Source organism: Mercenaria mercenaria, chromosome 14 (assembly GCF_021730395.1).
Source record: "Mercenaria mercenaria strain notata chromosome 14, MADL_Memer_1, whole genome shotgun sequence".
Taxonomy (NCBI): Eukaryota; Metazoa; Mollusca; class Bivalvia; order Venerida; family Veneridae; genus Mercenaria; species Mercenaria mercenaria.
In genome coordinates, this window is record NC_069374.1 from 12,578,612 (window position 1) to 12,598,474 (window position 19,863).

A 19,863-nucleotide genomic window follows, 5' to 3' on the forward strand; every position below is an offset into this window, starting at 1 on the left:
AACACCTGTATGCGGCATAACTGAGTTTATTTCCTTGATGTTCATTTGAGCGCCGCTGTACAAAAACCAAAGTAAGAGTTTTCCAGTAATCTTCACATCTGTACTTAGTCTGTTGTTTCAGTAATTTCAGCACTTGTTTGAAACTGATAAGGCATATGGATCTAGATCAGACGCTCATTTTTATTACATTTATTTTTTGTACATTGCAGATAGCTGTTTTAATATCAAATGCTGTGGCGAATTTGTTCCAGCCGTCATTTTATGACAGTATTATAAGACTCAAAAGATTGCCTTATCTGCCAAGCATTGTATCTTCAAAAGTTGAGTAAGTATTACATAAGTAGCACACACTAATTTAAAACAGTACCCATTATTTTGACTGGCTTATAAAGTAAATCAATTTGATTGGTTAACTCAATGCAGAAATAGATATGATTACAGTCCACATAATTATGCAGTCTTGTGTGCGTCAAATTGCAATATACTGTGTCAGTGAGTGCGGGCGGGGGGTACATTCATCACCTTTAGTGATAGCTCTAGTTATTTCAATAATTATCTTTTTCAGTGTAACCTAAAATTTGAAAATAAAAAAATTATGTGTGTGTGAAATAGCTAATTTGGGTGAAAAAGTTCTATGCCAAGAAGTACATTGATTTGGTGTACACAGTTACATGATTTCATTTTATAAGAAAAATGTAGCATAAGAGTTACCATTCTATTTGTGAGCATGATTGGTCATTCAATATATTAGCATTGTGAGTGTTCAGTATCTGTCTGCGACTATGATGAGTATTCAGTTTATATTGTCATGTGTTCATTTGACAGTTCCTGGCATGTGTATGTGGAAGACATCATGATAAAACAAGTGCAGCTCATATCATTTGTGTCAACATACAAGGAACTTCATGATTTACTCGAGAACACAAAGTTTAGAACATATCCACTTGTTGACTCAAAAGGTCAGTTCTTCTCATTTTACGTAGGATTCTTTTTATTTGCTGAATAAATTCATATTTGATAATTGCATTAGAATTTTAGCCTTTATTAATTTAAAGTAATAATTTAGAGTATAAGGATTACAAACCTGCTCTGCCTGCATAGTATCTTTCCCCACTGTTTACAGGAACACATGGAAAGTTTCTTATTAACAGAGTACTCTCCCTTTCATTAAGTAATGGAAGTGTTGGAATCATGTAGTACTTTGATAAGTTGGCTTTTAGATTTGGTCGAATCATTCACTGCCAGTACAGTCAAAATAGAATTGCTTCCATAAAAATGTGCATGACCTTAAAATTGAAAATATCATTTTTCAGATTCTATGATTCTACTTGGCTCTGTGAAAAGGTTTGAGTTGGAGAGGATGTTGTGGGTACATCTTAGTCAGGAACAGAAGGTTGTCATGCCAGAAGATGAGGATGTTGCATCAACACCGGGATCCAGTCGCGCCCCCACCCCACCACCCAGATTTGAGTTTATTCCTGAGAAACCAAAGTCGAGGTTCAAGGTTTCAAAAGTGGATGAGACTGTGAAGCCAGGGAAAAAACGATCAGCATTTTCCATTGCTAGATCAGTAAGTGTGATTTTATAGCTGTTGATTTTTTTATGCCCCCAAAGGGATGCATATTAGTTTTCAGCTGTCCGTCCGTTAGTTCGCCACAACGTTAACTTTTTGCGTGAAGGCACTTTACTCACGAACCACTGCACCCAGGACCTTCAAACTTCATGTGCTGATAGTACTTATTGAGTACACGACCCCTACTGATTTTGGGGTCACCAGGTCAAAGGTCAAGGTCACCAGGTCAAAGGTCAAGGCGCTGCGGGGGCATTTGTCACCATTAGTGACAGCTTTTGTTTACTTGTCGTTTTATCTATTGGTTTTGAAATGATGATTTGTGTTAAGCTATTGATTATTATTTATTGGGCCAATCTGCAGCAGCTTTGGTTGATAACCACTCCTATTAGCATGTTTATCACTGGAACAGGTAATGGTTTTTCAGCAATCTGATTAGTTTAGCTGAGACATTCACACATTGCTGAAAGCCTTGTTTTTCTTTTTTTTTACTCGTTTAGGTATTTCAGTGGTACATCAGTGCTGATTCAGAAAGTAGTAGAATTTGAAAAAAACTGTGATAACTTCCTTATATCTGAATGAATTATATAAAATGTGAGCCCTCATTTTCTCAGATAGATCATTTCCCATATGATGATAATGATTTAAGATCAAAATTTGACAAAAAATTGTTTTCCAGATTTTTTGCAGTGAGCAACATCATCAAAAAAATAAAAAAATCTGTGCGGGAGAAAAATGAATTATATAAAAAAACTGTTTTATTATTTAAATGATTCTGAAAAAAATGTAAATGTTGAAACATTTTGTTAATGCTGTGATAAGTGTAAGACTGCTTCATCTCTGGTGAATCTTATTTTGCAAAATTTTTAGTGATGATATAGAAACTCTTGGTGGACTGATCCACAAAATGGAAACTGGTTTTCACCAGCCATAACTTTTTAACGTAAATTAATTTGGATATATACATTCATATTTACAGTCTAGTGCTAGTTCATTAGAGGATTTATCCAAGTTGGAGAGGGAGAACCGAACATATCATACATTAAACCTTCCACTCCGGTCTATACTGAAACAAAGCAACAGTGGTAGAACTTCTCCATCCATGCCTAAATCTTCCAGTTATTCTGATTTGCAAGGTGAGCTAAAATTATCAGTTCTGGTAGCGAATAAGTTATTTATATATAAGTTTTAACACAATGTTTAAAGGTTAAATAATTTGTGGGGAGGCCATAACAAACTGCACTTAGCTTGATACCATAAAATTTTTAATATATTACGCACATTGTTCATGATTTTTATTCGTTTTCACAAAGGGGTGTGTATTAAACACCAAAGTAGAGCTTCATACATTTTTTTCTTAGTTTGATAGCACATAAATATCATCGAAAATCAGACAGTTTTTACGTTATTTGCACCTCTTATCATGAAGAGCGCTTTCGGCTGGGTCTAAAAGCAGGTACGGTACCCAACCTACGGTGATACACAAAAAAAATGGTTTTAATTTCATATTTTCTTTTTTAAATTTTTAAATTTTTTTAAATTTATTTAATCATTTAAGCGGCCATGTGTTCACAATGTCGGTCAATTGTCGTACATTATATTCCAATGTATGTTTTCCCAAAATTTTGATACAAGATTGGGGGTTCATAATATACTTGCTAGCGTAATATATTCGAGTTTTAACGGTATATGTTGTAGCATCGAAAGATACTTTGTTGAACATGACAGTATGTCAAGATATTTGATTGACTGTAACACTTTATCAATGCCAACAATAAAATAAGTGGTGGTAATGAATTCTTATGCTACTATATTTGATTAAAAACTGTCAGTATTGCAAGTTAATCTTGAGATAAATGGTCACAGGGACACCTTGGGTCTTCATTTGTCATTAATGCTAGAACGTTGTCTTGTATCCATAGTAATTGATTTGTTTCTAAACCTTACAAAAACTGTTTGTACCATGAATTTGTTCAACTTGGTATTTTAGTCTGTAACATGAATTTGTTGTTACAAATTACGTCCTGGTTCTGATTTCAGTGGATATAGACAAGCATTTCAGAAAGTTGTCACATCAACATGCAGACAGCATAGCTGAGGATATCCCGTTTGTTTTAGATGTAAGTTCTATAGAAATCATGTTTTCTTGTGTCAATAAAAACATTGGATTGGAACTGCTTTCAGGAGACTAGTGTTAGTTGAGGCTTGCATTTCATTATTTTATATATTTGTAGAAAATTCTTTTCTTCCTTAACCTTTAGCCTGCTGGCGGCAAGTGATTTTGCCTTTGCGACCGTTGCAGACCTAGATCAGCCTGCACAACCGTGCAGGTTGATCAGGGTCTACACTGTTTGCTATTCAGTCTGAAAATTTCAGTGAACACCCCTTTGAATAAGAAGTTGCACTGCCCAAATTGAATGATAGACCAGTCCATTTTAGAAATTACGCTGGGTAAATGTTAATGGTCAGGGTAAAAGTGTAAAATAGTCTGTAAAAAAACAAGCGAAATAATAGCAAACTTGGTCTGACTGAGTCAGTTCTTTAGAGGTAATGCAATGCACAACATCACTTACACACCCAAGCACTTGTTTAAGCAGAACTTTATTATAGTAAAAATGAATATTCTCCAGGATCCCAAAAAATATAACACTGAGTCAAAGTTCTCAGAGAAATTATACTATAAGGGAAGGCAAGTTTTAACCCTTACCCTGCTAAATTTCTATAATGGACTGGTCCATCTTTCAATTTGGACAGTACCATTTATCATTTGAAGGGGTGTTTACTGAAAATTTACAGACTGAATAGCGAACAGTGCAGACCATGATCAGACTGCACGGATGTGCAGGCTGATCTTGGTCTGCACTGGTCGCAAAGGCAGAATCATCTGCCGCCAGCAGGCTAAGGGTTAATTATGGTAATTGTTTCAGTTATTTTCATTTGATATGTTGTGTTAAAGGTATGCATGTAGTGTCTGCACATTTTTTCATGCCCAAGGGAATACTAGAAAATTGATTTATTTGGTGAAAAAAGGGTCATTCAAAACTGAAGATAAGTTGTAGCTTATTCAATTTTTTGATGTTGAGTTTAACTTTTTTTTTTTTTTGTCATTTATAGAAAAACAACATACAAGCAATGACGAAAAAAGTAAAATTGGTAAGTGTTCTGTTATTTTTAATACTTTGTTGAATTGTTTAATATTTGAGCTGTTATGATCTCTTACTGTCCTTCCATTGCTGTAGGCAACTGAGCCATGAAATTCTAGTGAGCGGTATAAGGTCTTCATGGCTCTATTTTGTAATCATAAATTTGATTTATTCTGTAAAAGGAATTATACTAAAAGTATGTATTAACAATATGAAGCAGAAATAATGGAAATGTCTTCTAGTTCCATTGAGACTCTTTATGACAAGATGTTGGTGTGACCAACAATTTAAGCCTATATTCTTTATGTTCAAGTACATGTCAACAGCTCCATGTTTAATATTGATAGATGATTGATTGATGATAGACTTATGGTTAGTTAATATGAAATTTTGTGACCTGCCTGGAAGAAACATTGACAAAAGGCAATGCAGTAGTTGAAACATAAGTCTACAGTTGTTTTACAATGCATTATATACCCAGAATGTGATACTGGTTTTCTTTGTTTTTTTGGTATGCCATTATATTGTCAGAAGTTAACATTCACGTCTCATGTCTTTATAGGTTTTTGTGACACGTGTAGCATTCTTGGCCAGTCGTATATGCTTGTTCCGTGTAATACTGTGAAATAATTTTACCTTTAGCCTGCTGGCGGCAAGTGGTTTTGCTTTTGCGACCAGTGCAGATCAAGATCAGCCTGCATGGATGCCTGCACATCTGTGCAGGCTCATCATGGTCTGCACTGTTTGCTTTTCAGTCAGCAGCTTTTCAGTGAACAGCCCTTGGAAGAAGAAATTGAATGATGGACAGTCCATTTTAGAAATTTAGCAGGGTAAAGGTTAATGTTGACAGCATGATCTCTCATGGTTTTGTTGTCCCCTACCGGTGGAACACTGGAGGGGACTGTAGGAATGCCGTTGGGCCGTCCGTCTGTCTGTCCGCAAATCTGGATCCTGTGATGACTCAAAAAAGTATTCAAGCTAGGTTCATAAAATTTTGTATGTATATAGAGGGCAATATGTAGATTATGCATGTACTTAACTTAAGCTTGTTGGTCAAAGGTCAAGGTCACTATTGAAGGTCAAGTAAAAATTGTTTCTGCTCCATAACTTTTATATGCATTGATGGATTATCTTAGAGCTATACACAAACATTCCCCATGGTGAAACAATGTGTCAACACATGAGCTATGCTTGTCGGTCAAAGGTCAAGGTCACTGTTAAAGGTCAAGTAAAAATTGTTTCTGCTCCATAACTTTTATATGCATTGATGGATTCTTTTAGTACTATACAGAAATGTTCCATATGATTAGACTATATGTCACCCACATGACCGATGGTTGTAGGTCAAAGGTCAAGGTCACTATTAAAGGTCAAGTAAACATTTGTTTCTGCACCGTCACTTTTAATTGCATTTAAGGATTTTTTTAGTACTGCAAAGAAATATTCCCCATGATTACACTATGTGTCGTGCACATGACACATGGTTGTCGGTAAAAGGTCAAGGTCACTATTGAAGGTCAAGTAAAATTGTTTTTTTCACCAGTAGGGGACTTCTGTCTTGCCACTGCAATACTCGGTCACTTGTTCAAACAGCCATTTCATCAGGATTCATAAATGGATTTCAGGTTTTGAACATAAAATAAATGTGAATTTTGCTTGTTCGTTTGAGATATAATTTTGAGAATGGATGGACTCGGGCAGGAAATCCACAGAAATTAGCCCCGCACAAATATTAATGATTTCACAGTGTATTAATTTATTTTTTTAGCCTCCAGAACCAGTCAAAGTCAACACACTGCCAGTTGATCAGGTAAAGAATAAAATATATTATCTCATAGTAAATTCAAAATCAAACTGTGATTTTTAGATTTTATCTACATTTACAAAATAAGTATTGTAATCAGCATAATAGTACGAGAGAGCCTACTTAGCTGGGCCAAGATATGTTGAACTTAAAATTCCAGTCCAGAAGCCAGTAGGTTCGCTTGGCAAGACAAAATATTTACAAAAATTACAATAAACAAAACCATACTTGGTCTATTCACTTCCTGGTTATCTTAGTAGGTAAAGGATGACCTGGTAGAGGTTGTAAGTTGGATGTCCAGTGTGTTTCTATGATGATTTGACTTTATGTCTGAAGTCTCTGCCTCTAATTCATTTGGGGGAAGTTGTCGGATACATGTGGGAAAAAGTACCGATGTAGAATCCAGGAACAGTGGTTTGGTTGACAGACTCACAATACATAACTGAAATACTTGAAAAATGACATCCAGCTGCATCAAACAAACATGTTTAAGTCATTTTCTGTCATTGTCTCGTACATAAAAGTTGTCAGTTACTTGTGGGGAACAAGTTCAGTACCATGTTAAATCCAAGAACACCAATAACTTTGTTAGTTTTTCACCTAAATATGGCTGAAAATACTGTTAAACATTGTTTCAAACCCATTTAATCAGAAACCAACAAACAGCATTTCATTTAATAGATGTATGTTTAACAAATAGAGGTCTTGCTTATGAAGTGCTAAGTGTATCAGTTGTTGACATAATATATTTGTAAATTGCTTCTTAACAGCTGCTGTCTAATTCTTTCACAATGTATCTAATATTTTTCTTTCCTACAAGCTATATATGCCATTTTTAGTGCATACAGTTACATATATATACTCAAGAATACAATGAATTGATATTTAACTTTCTAATTGCTTCTCTGTGGTATAAAGGAGGCCCTTGCTCAACAACGTGTAAGTTGGTGGATTGGAATGTACATTATGCTATAACATTGTCATTGTATTTGATATTGTGCAAGCTTTTGTTAAATGCTTTATGTTTGCATGTTACACAAATTAAGACAAATTAAGAAAGTTTTGCAAGAATCTGAGTACATAATTCATATTTGAGTTAACAACTTTAAAGCTTAGTTGTGAACAAGTACATAGATTTGAGCTTAAATGGATGATAAATTAACCTTCAGCCTGCTGGTGGTGAGTAATTACGCCTTTGCGACCAGTGCAGACCAAGATCAGCCTGCACATCTGTGCAGGCTGATTATGGTCTGCACTGTTCGCTATTCAGTCAGTAAATTTTCGGTGAACACCCCTTTGAATAATAAGTGGTATTGCCCAAATTGCATGATGGACCAGTCCATTTTAGAAATTTAGCAGGCTAAGGGTTAAGCTTTTTCAGAAAGATAGTCTGCTGAGTTAGCTCAGTAGATAGAGCTCAAGAAAATGAAGCTGGAAGTTACCCAGCAAGTTGAATTTTGTTTGGTGTGTAGGGATGATTTGACAAGACACTTTATCTGTCCCCCACATCTGAATCATGTAGTCTAAGAGAAGTTGTTAGTTATTTGCAGAGCACATGATAGTACTGTGACTGTTGTTACATAACTGAAATAATGTTGAAAAACAACTGTGCATCCATAAAAACAAGGTCAAAAACGTTACTGAATTTGAGCTCAAACAGAAAAAGATTAATTAAGTCTAAAAGCACTGTCAGAAAGTTCATTTTTAAACTAAAGCATTTTGTAAATCATCACAGACAATTCAGCTACTGTATGTATACTCAATGGTAAAAGATAGGGTGTAAGTTGGTCTATACGTATACTTTACCTGTAAAGATAAGCACCATTCACAGACAAGGGTAGTTGCACCCACCTCACTTGCATATTAAAGTTTTAAGCTTGTCTATAGATATATTTAATCTAACCTGTAAAAGGTAAACACTGTCCTTAGGCAAGGGTAATTATACTCTCTTCACTTGCATATTAGGGATGTAAGTTTGTCCAAAGATATATTTTATCTGTAAAAGATACACACCATCATTGGGAAAGGGTAAATGTACTCTCCTCACTTGCATATCAAGGGGTGTGAGTTTGTCCACAGATATATTTTACTTATAAAAGATACACACCATCCTCTTGCAAGGGTAGTTGTACTCTCCCCACTTGCAAGTTTGTCCATAAATATACTTAATTTTACCTGCATAGGTAAGTACCATTTTCAGGCAAGGGGAGTTATACCTTCCTCACATGTATATTATTTAACAGTAAAGCTTAATGGTAACTTTCTGTTCCTATTGAGAGGGCACATTTGTTAAGGTTGCTGACTTCAAACTGTTTGCCAATAATGTATCTTAACCCTTATCATGCTGGACATGATTGATTCTGCATTAAATTTTGCGACCACTGTAGATCATGATCAGCCTGCACATTCATGCAGTCTGATCATGAACTGCAGTGTTCGCCATTCAGTCATTATCTTTTTGGTATGCGCCCCTTTTAACAGTTAATGATACTGTCCAAATTGAAAGATGGACAAGTTCACTATAGAAATTTATCAGGGTAAGGGTTAGTTGAAGTTCTGCTGTCATGAGAAAACTGTCTACCTGGCTTGTGGAAGGCTGGTGGTTCTATCCATTCTCTTGTCTGTAACTGAAATAATGCCAGAAGGGGCACCTAGGTCTTCCCCCACTATCAAAAGCTTGGAAGTTGCTGTAATATGTATATTTGAATTGTGTTGGTGCATCTTAAAATTTTACTATATCAAGGAAAGTGTGTAATGTTAGCTGACAAAGAACACAAGTATGATGCTGCAAAAAATCTTAAATACAGACAAGATGTTAAAAAGTGTTGTTGCTTTTTAGTAAAATACATGATGTTGTATTTGGTTTGTCACGCAGTTAGGTTGTAAACTTGCTGTTGCACAGATGTTATGTATGTTACACTTTGTTGATTGCATGTTCCTCTGTTGTTTGTAGAATCAGTGACTTTAATGTGAATTGTTTAAAATGTAATAACAGGAGTTAAATGCTTGTTGTGCAGTTAAGTCAGTTTTGCATTAAGTACATACTTTCTTTTTCCTTTACTTTAGTTCTAGAACACTGTAGCTTATGAGAGAATACAAATATCATTGACTATTCCGCTGTTCTGTGATTAAGCATGAATTTTCATGGTTATGTACATGATTCAGTGATTAGTCCATGTTTTTAGCTTGACTATTTGAAGAAAAAGAAGAGTTATTTTACTCACCGTGGCACTGGCATCCCAATCACCGTTGCATTCAAGTTAATGTTTTATGACAAACTTTCCAGTTACATTATGTCATCTTTATTTCTGCTTCTGTTATTATCAAATTCATCAAATCTCACATAATGATTGATCTTAGTAAGAGGCAGACACCTTTTGGTTAGGGTCAGGTTCCTCAAAGGTCAAGGTCACTGGGTTAGTACTTAGATTTCTTCATACTACCTAGCTTTACCTCCCCTCCGCATCCCCCTATTACTTCCCTTCCTTCTAGTCCCCCCCCCCCCCCCCCCCCCCCCCCCCCCCCGCACTCCCATTTTCTATTACATTTCTCATATTCTTACTTATATCTTGGTAAACATTTTCGAATAGTCGAGCACACTGTCCTTCCAACATCTCTTTTTGTATTAAATTTATGTAGTTTCTGTGTTCTGTGTGTTTAGAGATTTCTGTATTTTGTCATCCTCCTGAACCTCTAGAGATATTTGCTTTGACTTAGCATAGTCTCAGGTCATAAGGTGACTATTTCACTGTAAGAAAATAGTAATGGTTAAATTCTTGTAGTTATTTTTCTGTTTATTGCAAGAATGACCAATGACATCAAGAACAGAAATATAAAGATGTTAGTATCAGGTGCCAAATTATAAAGTTTACAAAATGATTTATCTTCTGGAAGTTATTTCTCAGTTTTTACAAGCATTAACAAAAATCAAACTTCAAGTTCCTTTTTGTAATTTTACTATTTCTTTCGGAAAATTATACACATTTACATCCGTCGTGTAGTTAAGAGTTAACAAATTTTGAAATTCTGATGTTCCTTTTTTGATACACTGAAAAACATTGACGGTAATGCATACATACATGTAGCAACATATTACTTTTTTTAATAAGTAATATTTGAACACTTTTGCAATTGGATTTGACATCAGAGTCAGTAATTGTTTTTATTATATCAAAGTGACACTTTCAAGTCCCATGCTCAGAAAACAATTACTTTGAACTCGGCTGTGTTTGAGATTGAAATTTTGCTAGCAGCTTTTACAAGAACTTCGAGACTAAATTCCAACTGAGGTCGACCATTGGTCGACCATCAATACTGAATAGTCACTTGGAAATAGTTGTTAACTTAATATTTAATTTTAGACATGCATTTTAGATATGAATGTCTAATAAAGTTTCATTATCAAACGTAGCTGAAAATGAAAATATTTTGTGAACATGAGACCAGATCAAATAGACACAAAAAGAAATTTGGAGTTAACTGTTTAATATCACATTTATTTAGTGTGAAAGGTACCACTTTTGACCAATGGAAAATAGTTTATTTATAGATCATATGATATAGATGATTATGTTACAGCTAGAGGCATGGGAACAGAATCAGCTGATGAAGGTTATTGACTGGGAAGGTTGCCAGATAGATCCTGCTCCATTCCAGCTGGTCGAGAGAACTTCATTACATAAAGTAAGGATTACAGCAGATTTTTCACAGAAAGAGTGAAAACTTGCTTGTATTAAACATTTTCAACAGTACAGTTTCTTTTCAGTTAAAATTTCGTACAATGTTATTTATTTGGAGGGAAAATTTTCCTCTTCATTTAGTTGGAGTGAAAACTTTCTGTTAAACTTTATTAACTTGGAGTGAAAAGTTTCAACAAATTTTATTTACTTTAAGTGAAAATTTAGAAATTCATTATTTATTTGGAGTGAAAATTTTCAGTTTCATCATTTACTCGGAGTGAAAATATTCAACTTCATCATTTACTTGGAGTGGAATCTTTTAACATCATTAATATTTTGCAGAAAGGGAACGTTTTCAACTTCATCATTTATCTTGAAGATTTTTTTTCTTATTTTTAGGTCCATTCGTTATTTTCATTACTGGGGTTGAACCATGCTTATGTCACCAATACAGGAAGGCTGGTTGGAGTTGTGGCTTTGAAAGAGGTGAGATATTTTTCCTCCCAAGTATCATTTTGTAGTGGTGTGTAATAAGAAATTTGTTGAGGACAAAATCATAAGCATATAATTTTATTGGTGCTATGACTATAGTGGCTATTTAAATTAACTAAACTGGTTCAGACAAATGCAGGTGGATAATTTACTTTTGCTGAGTGGTCAGTTTCATTGATAGCAAATGAGTTGCCCTCATCACAGTATGAATGTATGGATGTAGAATGTTAGCGGTTTTTCAGTGTTCACACCACACTCATCTCTGAAATAATAGGTGGAGGGACATCTGGGATCTTCCTCTGCCATAAAAAAATGATAGTTTCCAAATGACCATCTGTCTGTGTCACTTAACCCTTACAATTCTGGACACAATTTATTCTACCTTTGCAACAAGTGTAGATCATGATCAGCCTGCACATCTGTGCAGTCTGATCATGATCTGAAGTGTTCGCCATTCAGTCAGCATCTTTTTGGTATGCACCCCATTTGACAGTTAATGGTACTGTCTAAATTGAAAGATGAACTAATTCATTATAGAAATTTAGCAGGCTATAGGTTAGAGACCACCAATTGTTTTCCCATAGACTTACATTGTAACATTATGGCGTGTACGGCCTTCCATACATCGAAACATGTATATCTAATTACAAGTTTTTCAAGAACTGTCTTAGTTCTACCAAAATATCGGACGAAAAACATATGAATAGTGATACTTTATTTAAGTAATTTTCGCGTGAATGAGATGACCCCCTGTTTACATCATTGACATGGCGGGAGAAATTCGTTTGATAAAACTTTTTTTCAATACACATAAAATGTAGCAAATTTTGTCAAAATGTATAATAAAATACTGTAAATGCAGTGAAAAAATATCAATTTTGAAAAAATAATCACTTCCTGGGTTTGTTTACATCACTGACCAATCAGAACGCACAGACGTTACCTTATTCCCAGGTATACACTTACCTCATTCCCAGTAAGTTCCCTGTACTTTTTTGAATTGGTGGTCTCTGACCTATAGATGAATGTTTCGTATCACATTTTCCAATTTTACAGTGATATTGTGAAACATGATCCAATACCAAATGTCTTACAAAGTTTCATCAAGAAATGTTCAGTTTTCAGAAAGATATGGACAGTTTACTGAGGTCACCCCCTGTCGATTTATATGCCCAGACTCAGTCCCTGTCGTCGTCAGATTGCAATTTTTCGTGAAAATTTCAGTTATCTGCATTTGATTTGACTTGGAAGCTGAAATACGATTCATTCCGTAAAAAATAGAAATAAGGTCTAATAATTTTGATCATTCTCTAACATTACATAGATAAAAAATATCCTTTTTGGCTCAAAAGCTCAGATAAAAATGGGCACATCTGTTAAAAAAAGAGGCCAAAATTTAACAAAAATCAAATTTCACGCTTATTTTTGCACGAAAACGTCTTTCTACATCATTTACAACAGATTTGTGGCCATTTACATTACCTGTGGTGGCTTCCGACGAAAGTCATGTTTTAGCTCTACTATAGGTTAGAGACCACCAATTGTTTTCCCATAGACTTACATTGTAACATTATGGCGTGTACGGCCTTCCATACATCGAAACATGTATATCTAATTACAAGTTTTTCAAGAACTGTCTTAGTTCTACCAAAATATCGGACGAAAAACATATGAATAGTGATACTTTATTTAAGTAATTTTCGCGTGAATGAGATGACCCCCTGTTTACATCATTGACATGGCGGGAGAAATTCGTTTGATAAAACTTTTTTTCAATACACATAAAATGTAGCAAATTTTGTCAAAATGTATAATAAAATACTGTAAATGCAGTGAAAAAATATCAATTTTGAAAAAATAATCACTTCCTGGGTTTGTTTACATCACTGACCAATCAGAACGCACAGACGTTACCTTATTCCCAGGTATACACTTACCTCATTCCCAGTAAGTTCCCTGTACTTTTTTGAATTGGTGGTCTCTGACCTAAAGGTTAACTCTCAGCAAAACATACAGTCATGAAGAAAGCTTGCAAATGTACATGTCAATAAAACCACTCTTTTTCTCATTAATTCCAGCTTCGGCATGCTATCCAAGGTCACATAGATGAACAAGCAGAGAGAAAGAAGAAGTATAAGCCTCAAAGAAAACCTAGTGAGGAATATTCTGACTCTGAAGATGAACTTGATGACCCCCAGCAACTTCAGGTTGAGCACTCAGATGAACCAGATGGATATAGACTGGTCAACAGATTTAGTGTAAAATTGAATGATGAAAATGAAAATGTGAACCAGTCTTCTCAGGTGTGAATAAATGGGCCTGTCTGATTGGCTAAAAATATCAGATGCGAAAGATTGTAATGAACAAAGTGTGAAAAGATATTATTGTATTAATGTCAACGAATCAAAGATATTTCAAGTGTTACTGTGCAATACTGATCTTTCAGAAGTGTTCAAACAAAACTTATCTTCCAAAATGTGGTTTGATTTTCAGTTTTACATTATAAAATAATAAAGAAGATTATGTTAAATGTTTTCTTTAACTTTGCAAGTTACAGATTATATGATTATGCAACCCTGTGTAGAGTGGAGACATTCTCATCCATCAGATTTTTCACCGCTGATTTTTTTCTTTCGTTTATTTGGAAAGAATGCCCAATCGTAATTACTACCAGGAGTGATTTCAGCCAATTAGAGTTTGCCATTATTCTGCATGCCGAATTTAAACTTCAAAGAACATCTAAGTAAAGTACTTTCTAGAATGAGTAAAGACGATATTACATGACTGCAATTAATAAAGATTTCTCTATTCATTTACCTCTAGAGGGGCCTCCGTGGCCGAGTGGTTAAGGTCGCTGACTTCAAATCACTTGCCCCTCATCGATGTGGGTTCGAGCCTCACTCGGGGCGTTGAATTCTTCATGTGAGGAAGCTATCCAGCTGGCTTACGGAAGGTCGGTGGTTCTACCCAGGTGCCCGCTCGTGATGAAATAATGCACGGAGGGGCACCTGGGGTCTTCCTCCACCATCAAAGCTGGAAAGTCGCCATATGACCTAAAATTGTGTCGGTGCAACGTTAAACCCAACAAAAAAAAAAAAAAAAAAAAATTACCTCTAGAAGTAATATTTTTTGTAATTTGGTGTCTGTATCCGAAAAGACATGACACATTTTAAGCCCGATTTTGATTGGTTGTGATGATATGTTGAGAAATGTCTCTGATTGGCTAAAACTTTTTACCTGTAGGTTAATTGAACTAAAAATATTGGCTAAATGTGCCAGAGTTTACACTAGGGAACCATGATAGACCTCTGGTATGTGAGAATGAGTGAAGATGACTGACTAAAGTGATTAAAGTTGTGAGTATTTGCATGAGAACTTCCAAAGGTTACTGGGGATATTTCAGAGTGGTACAAGTAAATTGGAGCAACTCTCAGAAATGGGCTTACTCTTGCCATAAACACATACCCTTTTACTACAATATACAATTTGGTGAATCGGCAAAAAGTGAAAAAGGACGAATTAGACCTCAGATTGAAGAAAGGGCTTGAATAGCATGTCTGTTGTTAGGGCAAAGAAGTACAGGGATTTGGAATCAGAAATTAATAAATTTTATTCTACACATATCGATGATTATGGTAGCTGGTTAAGTGGCTTAAAGTCTTTGTAGGATACTAGATGTTACTTGCAGCCTACCAGTGTTGCTTAGGGGGAAGTTGTAATGTACTGTGTTTTGCTATGTGAATTTTTAGAAATGACTTGTACTCTATGCAAAAAATATTCTTGTTGATATTATGGTAATGAATGATGGAAAAATGGTGTAAAAGATGTAGTGAATTCTAGTCTGGTTGTTATCCTTATGTCTGTCTCTTAACATGTGTGTAATTAATAATAGCAAGTGGCAATTTGCTATTTTTTGAAAACATATACTTTAGTTTGTTTTGATTGTAGGCAGGCAGAGTGTTAGTAGTTATTGTGTGTTTTATTCGACCTGGTGGGGCGGAGTTAATCTCTGACTTATGCAAATAATGATAATCTCATAAAACGAGCAAAATAGGAAGAGCAATATCCGTAACCAACGACTAAAATTCAATGCTACATTGGTTACAATGTAAGGTAGATAGCCACTGAATAAGAAATCAGGTTGCCAAATATACTACTTAATTATCCTGCACAATAATGCAGTGGACTGTTGCAAAACCCCGCCCCGCCAGGTCAATTAAAACGCCCAATACAGTCTTAGATTTTTACATAAATACATAACTTACATTGTTTGTATTGACATTTTCTTCAAGATTTTTAAGCAGATTTTTTGTTGAATTAAGTATATGCTGTTACTTATTTATTAACAAAATGTGATCAGCATTTAGGTGTTATTGTCTGAGTTGATAGTAAAAGAACCTAATCAGCTGGACATATTTTTGCTGTAAAAATTAATTGTTGAAATTAAGTTTGATTTGATATTTATTTTAAGAGTAAGTAAAGAAAATTGCAAATTTGTTTCATAAGTTACTATGTAAGACATGGATGTAAAATGTTGCTATTCAAAATAGGCTATACCAAGTATAGGGCACCATAATGTGTTTTGCATTCCAATTTCTGTGTTCTAATATGTTTACCTCATTTTCTGTTTCGATCACAGTGGACCCAGTGTGACTTTACATAAATGTGTTCAGATTATAACTTATATTTTGCCCAGTCCATATTTATTATATAACGGAAGAAAGAGCGGGGCGTATTATGTGAACACCTGTGGCAGGCGGGAGGCATCCAAAAGCATGTCCGCTCTCTGCTCTCTAAGTTGAACAGTTTTCATTCGATCTTCAACAAACTTGCTGACAACGTTTGTGGGCATAATATCTCAGTCAAGATCGATAACCAGCCAAATCGCCCCAGGCACTCTTGGATTATGGCCCTTTAATTACTCGAAAAACTGCGCATTTAGCCTTGTCCGCTCTCTAAGTTGAACAGTTTTCATCCCATCTTCACCAAACTTACTGGTAATGTTTGTGGGCATAATACCTCGATAACCAGCCAAATCGCCCCAGGCACTCTTGGATTATGGACCTTGAATCACTCGAAAAACTGCGAATTTAGCCTTGTCCGCTCTCTGAGTCGAACAGTTTTCATCCAATCTTCACCAAACTTGCTGGTAATGTTTGTGGGCATCATATCTCGGCCAAGTTCGATAACCAGCCAAATCGCCTCAGGCACTCTTGGATTATGGCCGTTGAATTACTTGAAATCTTTATGATATGTAACTGAATAATAAATATTATTTAGACGGGCGTATTTTGTGACAGTCTGGCACTCTTGTTTTAAAATAAATTTCCATGGACCAACTTTCACACATTTATTAATTAAAAATACAGTATTGGCAACCAAATCACTGTGGCTGAGATATCTTTAAAACCCAACAAGTCTCCTATTTCCTCTGGAGATCTACAAAATTATGATTATAGTTTTTGTAGACCCTTTCTGAAAAATGGGACATATCAAGGAAATGCCAGTAACATTTTCCATTTCCCGAATAAAGTATATATAGCTGTGGCTTTCAGACTTTGCAGAATGACTAAGCCCCACTGGAGGACGCTTCGTATTGATTTTGGTGTAATTGGCTAAAAGGTCAAGGTCACAGAGACCTGACTAATTTCCTGTTACAAGGTCCCCAGAACCTCAGCCCAATTCATTTTTTACTTTCAATTAAGTTTTTTTGAAATCTTAGTGTCTCTCATCCAACACAGGCACCCCTTCCCCCATCTCTCTGCCACCAGTAATTTCTTTTATTGCCCTGCAAATGGGTGTATTATGCCCCATAAGTTGTGGCTGGGAAGAGTTTAAAAAAAATGATTATATAAATAGTCTTTTAAACAGTTGATTAACATGCAGCATTTAATGAAAATAACAGTCAAGAGCTGGATAATTACCCTGATAATTTTACCCCCAGATACTAGATGTATCAAGGTTGTATTGGAGTCCAGTATGTTTGTCCATTTGTCTGTTTTTTTGTCATGTCTGTCCATATCTTCTAATTTGCTGGGAAGACTCTTAGAGGGTCATAAAACTAGCATTAATTTTTAACATCAGAGCTCAAAACTCAGGTTGCTAGGTGGTAGTTGGAAATCAAAGGTCAAATAGCTTAGCTTCATGTAACACTCCACATTGTCTAAACCACTTGGAAGATTTTCATCAAACTAATATCAATTGTTTACTTGACCAAGATTATGTGCAGAGTGCACAACCCAACTCACACTTCAGGTCCGAGGTCAAGATCAAACTGAGGTCAGAGATCTATTAGCTTAATTTCATGTCCATTCTGTATCTACTTAACTGTTGGGAAGCTTTTCATAAAACTAGCATTATCTGTTAGACAATATACCTCTTTATTAAATCTGTAATGGTCTTGAGAAATAGTTCTTTATAATATATACATGTACATCTAGCTGTTGACTAGCTGTATAAAGAGCTAGACTGTGATACCTGCATTTGTTTGTATATTTTTGTATTCTTTAAGCTAGGAAAACAGTCATGCCAGTCAAACCAGTTGCTGCTTGATGTCTTATAGTCTGTTTTGCAGTAAAACCTTGCTTATCTTAACCTAAAATATAACCTTTCCTTAAAATACAAGAGTTCAGGACCTTGTCACCCTTAGACTAAGAAATCAGTACTTTCCAATATAGTAGCTGATTCCTAAAGATAAGTAAATATGATTTTAAGGTATGCAAAAAAGAAAATTCAAAAGACATAAGTTCAGAGACTGGTAGCCAGTCTATCATGTAGATAGGTAGCCAGTCTTATCATGAATGCAGGTAGCCAGTCTATCAAATAGGTTGGTAGCCAGTCTATCGTGAATGTATTCATATTATTAGAGACATTTGTTTTGACCATAATATAATGCCATTTTCGGTGACAGCTCTTGAAGGTGTGGCTGTGCCTCACTGTTTTGTTCAGCTGGTCTGAAGATGTAAATGTTTATATAGTGTTATTCAGAAACTTTGCTTTTGATCTGTTTGAAAATGAAATTGTAAAATAACCAAGCATTTGTTGTAAATTTTTATATATATATCAAAAACAGTTTATAGTTATTTTTGTGAGTCTTTATTTTGAATCTTTAACAATTTAAATTTCGTTGGCTATGGCAAAACATGTTTATGATCTTTTCTGTGTTTTATTTTTGTAGATGCTTTATGTTAGACGTGCTGTTGTTAATTTTGTCATCTAATGTCCATATTATGTTATCATGAGAACAGCTATTATCAAATACTTAAAATTTGTCAGTGAAAAATGTTGTGTTTGAAAAATGAGATGTAACAAGTAATGACCATGTTATTCCGTCTTAAAGGTTTTCCTCACTTTTTTAGCTCACCTGTCACAAAGTGACAAGGTGAGCTTTTGTGATCGTGCAGCGTCCGTCATCCGTCCGTGCGTGAGTGTGTGCGTCCGTCCGTGCGTAAACTTTTGCTTGTGACCACTCTAGAGGTCACATTTTTCATGGGATCTGCATGAAAATTGGTCAGAATGTTCACCTTGATGATATCTTGGTCAAGTTCGAAACTGGGTCACGTATGGTCAAAAACTAGGTCAGTAGGTCTAAAAATAGAAAAACCTTGTGACCTCTCTAGAGGCCATATTTTTCACAAGATCTTTATGAAAATTGGTCAGAATGTTGACCTTGATGATGTCTAGGTCAAGTTCGAAACTGGGTCACTTGCCATCAAAAACTAGGTTAGTAGGTCAGATAATAGAAAAACCTTGTGACCTCTCTAGAGGCCATACTTTTGAATGGATCTTCATGAAAATTGGTCAGAATGTTCACCTTGATGATATCTAGGTCAGTTTGAAAGTGGGTCACGTGCCGTCAATAACTAGGTCAGTAGGTCAAATAATAAAAAAAACCTTGTGACCTCTCTAGAGGCCATATTTTTCATGGGATCTGTATGAAAGTTGGTCTGAATGTTTATCTTGATGATATCTAGGTCAAGTTCGAAATTGGGTCAACTGTGGTCAAAAACTTTGTCAGTAGGTCTAAAAATAGAAAAACCTTGTGACCTCTCTAGAAGCCATACTTTCCAATGGATCTTCATGAAAATTGGTCAGAATGTTGACCTTGATGTTATCTAGGCCAAGTTCGAAACTGGGTCACGTATCATCAATAACTAGGTCAGTAGGTCAAATAAT

At 35.2% G+C, this 19,863-nt stretch overlaps 1 protein-coding gene across 1 annotated transcript in view; it reads left to right on the top strand.

Annotated features, from left to right (window-relative positions):
- Positions 1-14,218, top strand: part of LOC128548367 (chloride channel protein 2-like) — a 52,970-nt gene extending 38,752 nt beyond the window's left edge. Inside the window, exons 17-26 of the mRNA XM_053522957.1 lie at positions 210-325; positions 826-959; positions 1,314-1,570; positions 2,550-2,706; positions 3,611-3,690; positions 4,685-4,723; positions 6,482-6,523; positions 11,096-11,200; positions 11,596-11,682; positions 13,767-14,218. Of these exons, the coding sequence (XP_053378932.1) occupies positions 210-325; positions 826-959; positions 1,314-1,570; positions 2,550-2,706; positions 3,611-3,690; positions 4,685-4,723; positions 6,482-6,523; positions 11,096-11,200; positions 11,596-11,682; positions 13,767-13,997 (1,248 nt within the window). The 3' untranslated portion in view covers positions 13,998-14,218. The remainder of the gene's footprint in view (positions 1-209; positions 326-825; positions 960-1,313; positions 1,571-2,549; positions 2,707-3,610; positions 3,691-4,684; positions 4,724-6,481; positions 6,524-11,095; positions 11,201-11,595; positions 11,683-13,766) is intronic.
- The last annotated feature ends 5,645 nt before the right edge of the window (positions 14,219-19,863 follow it).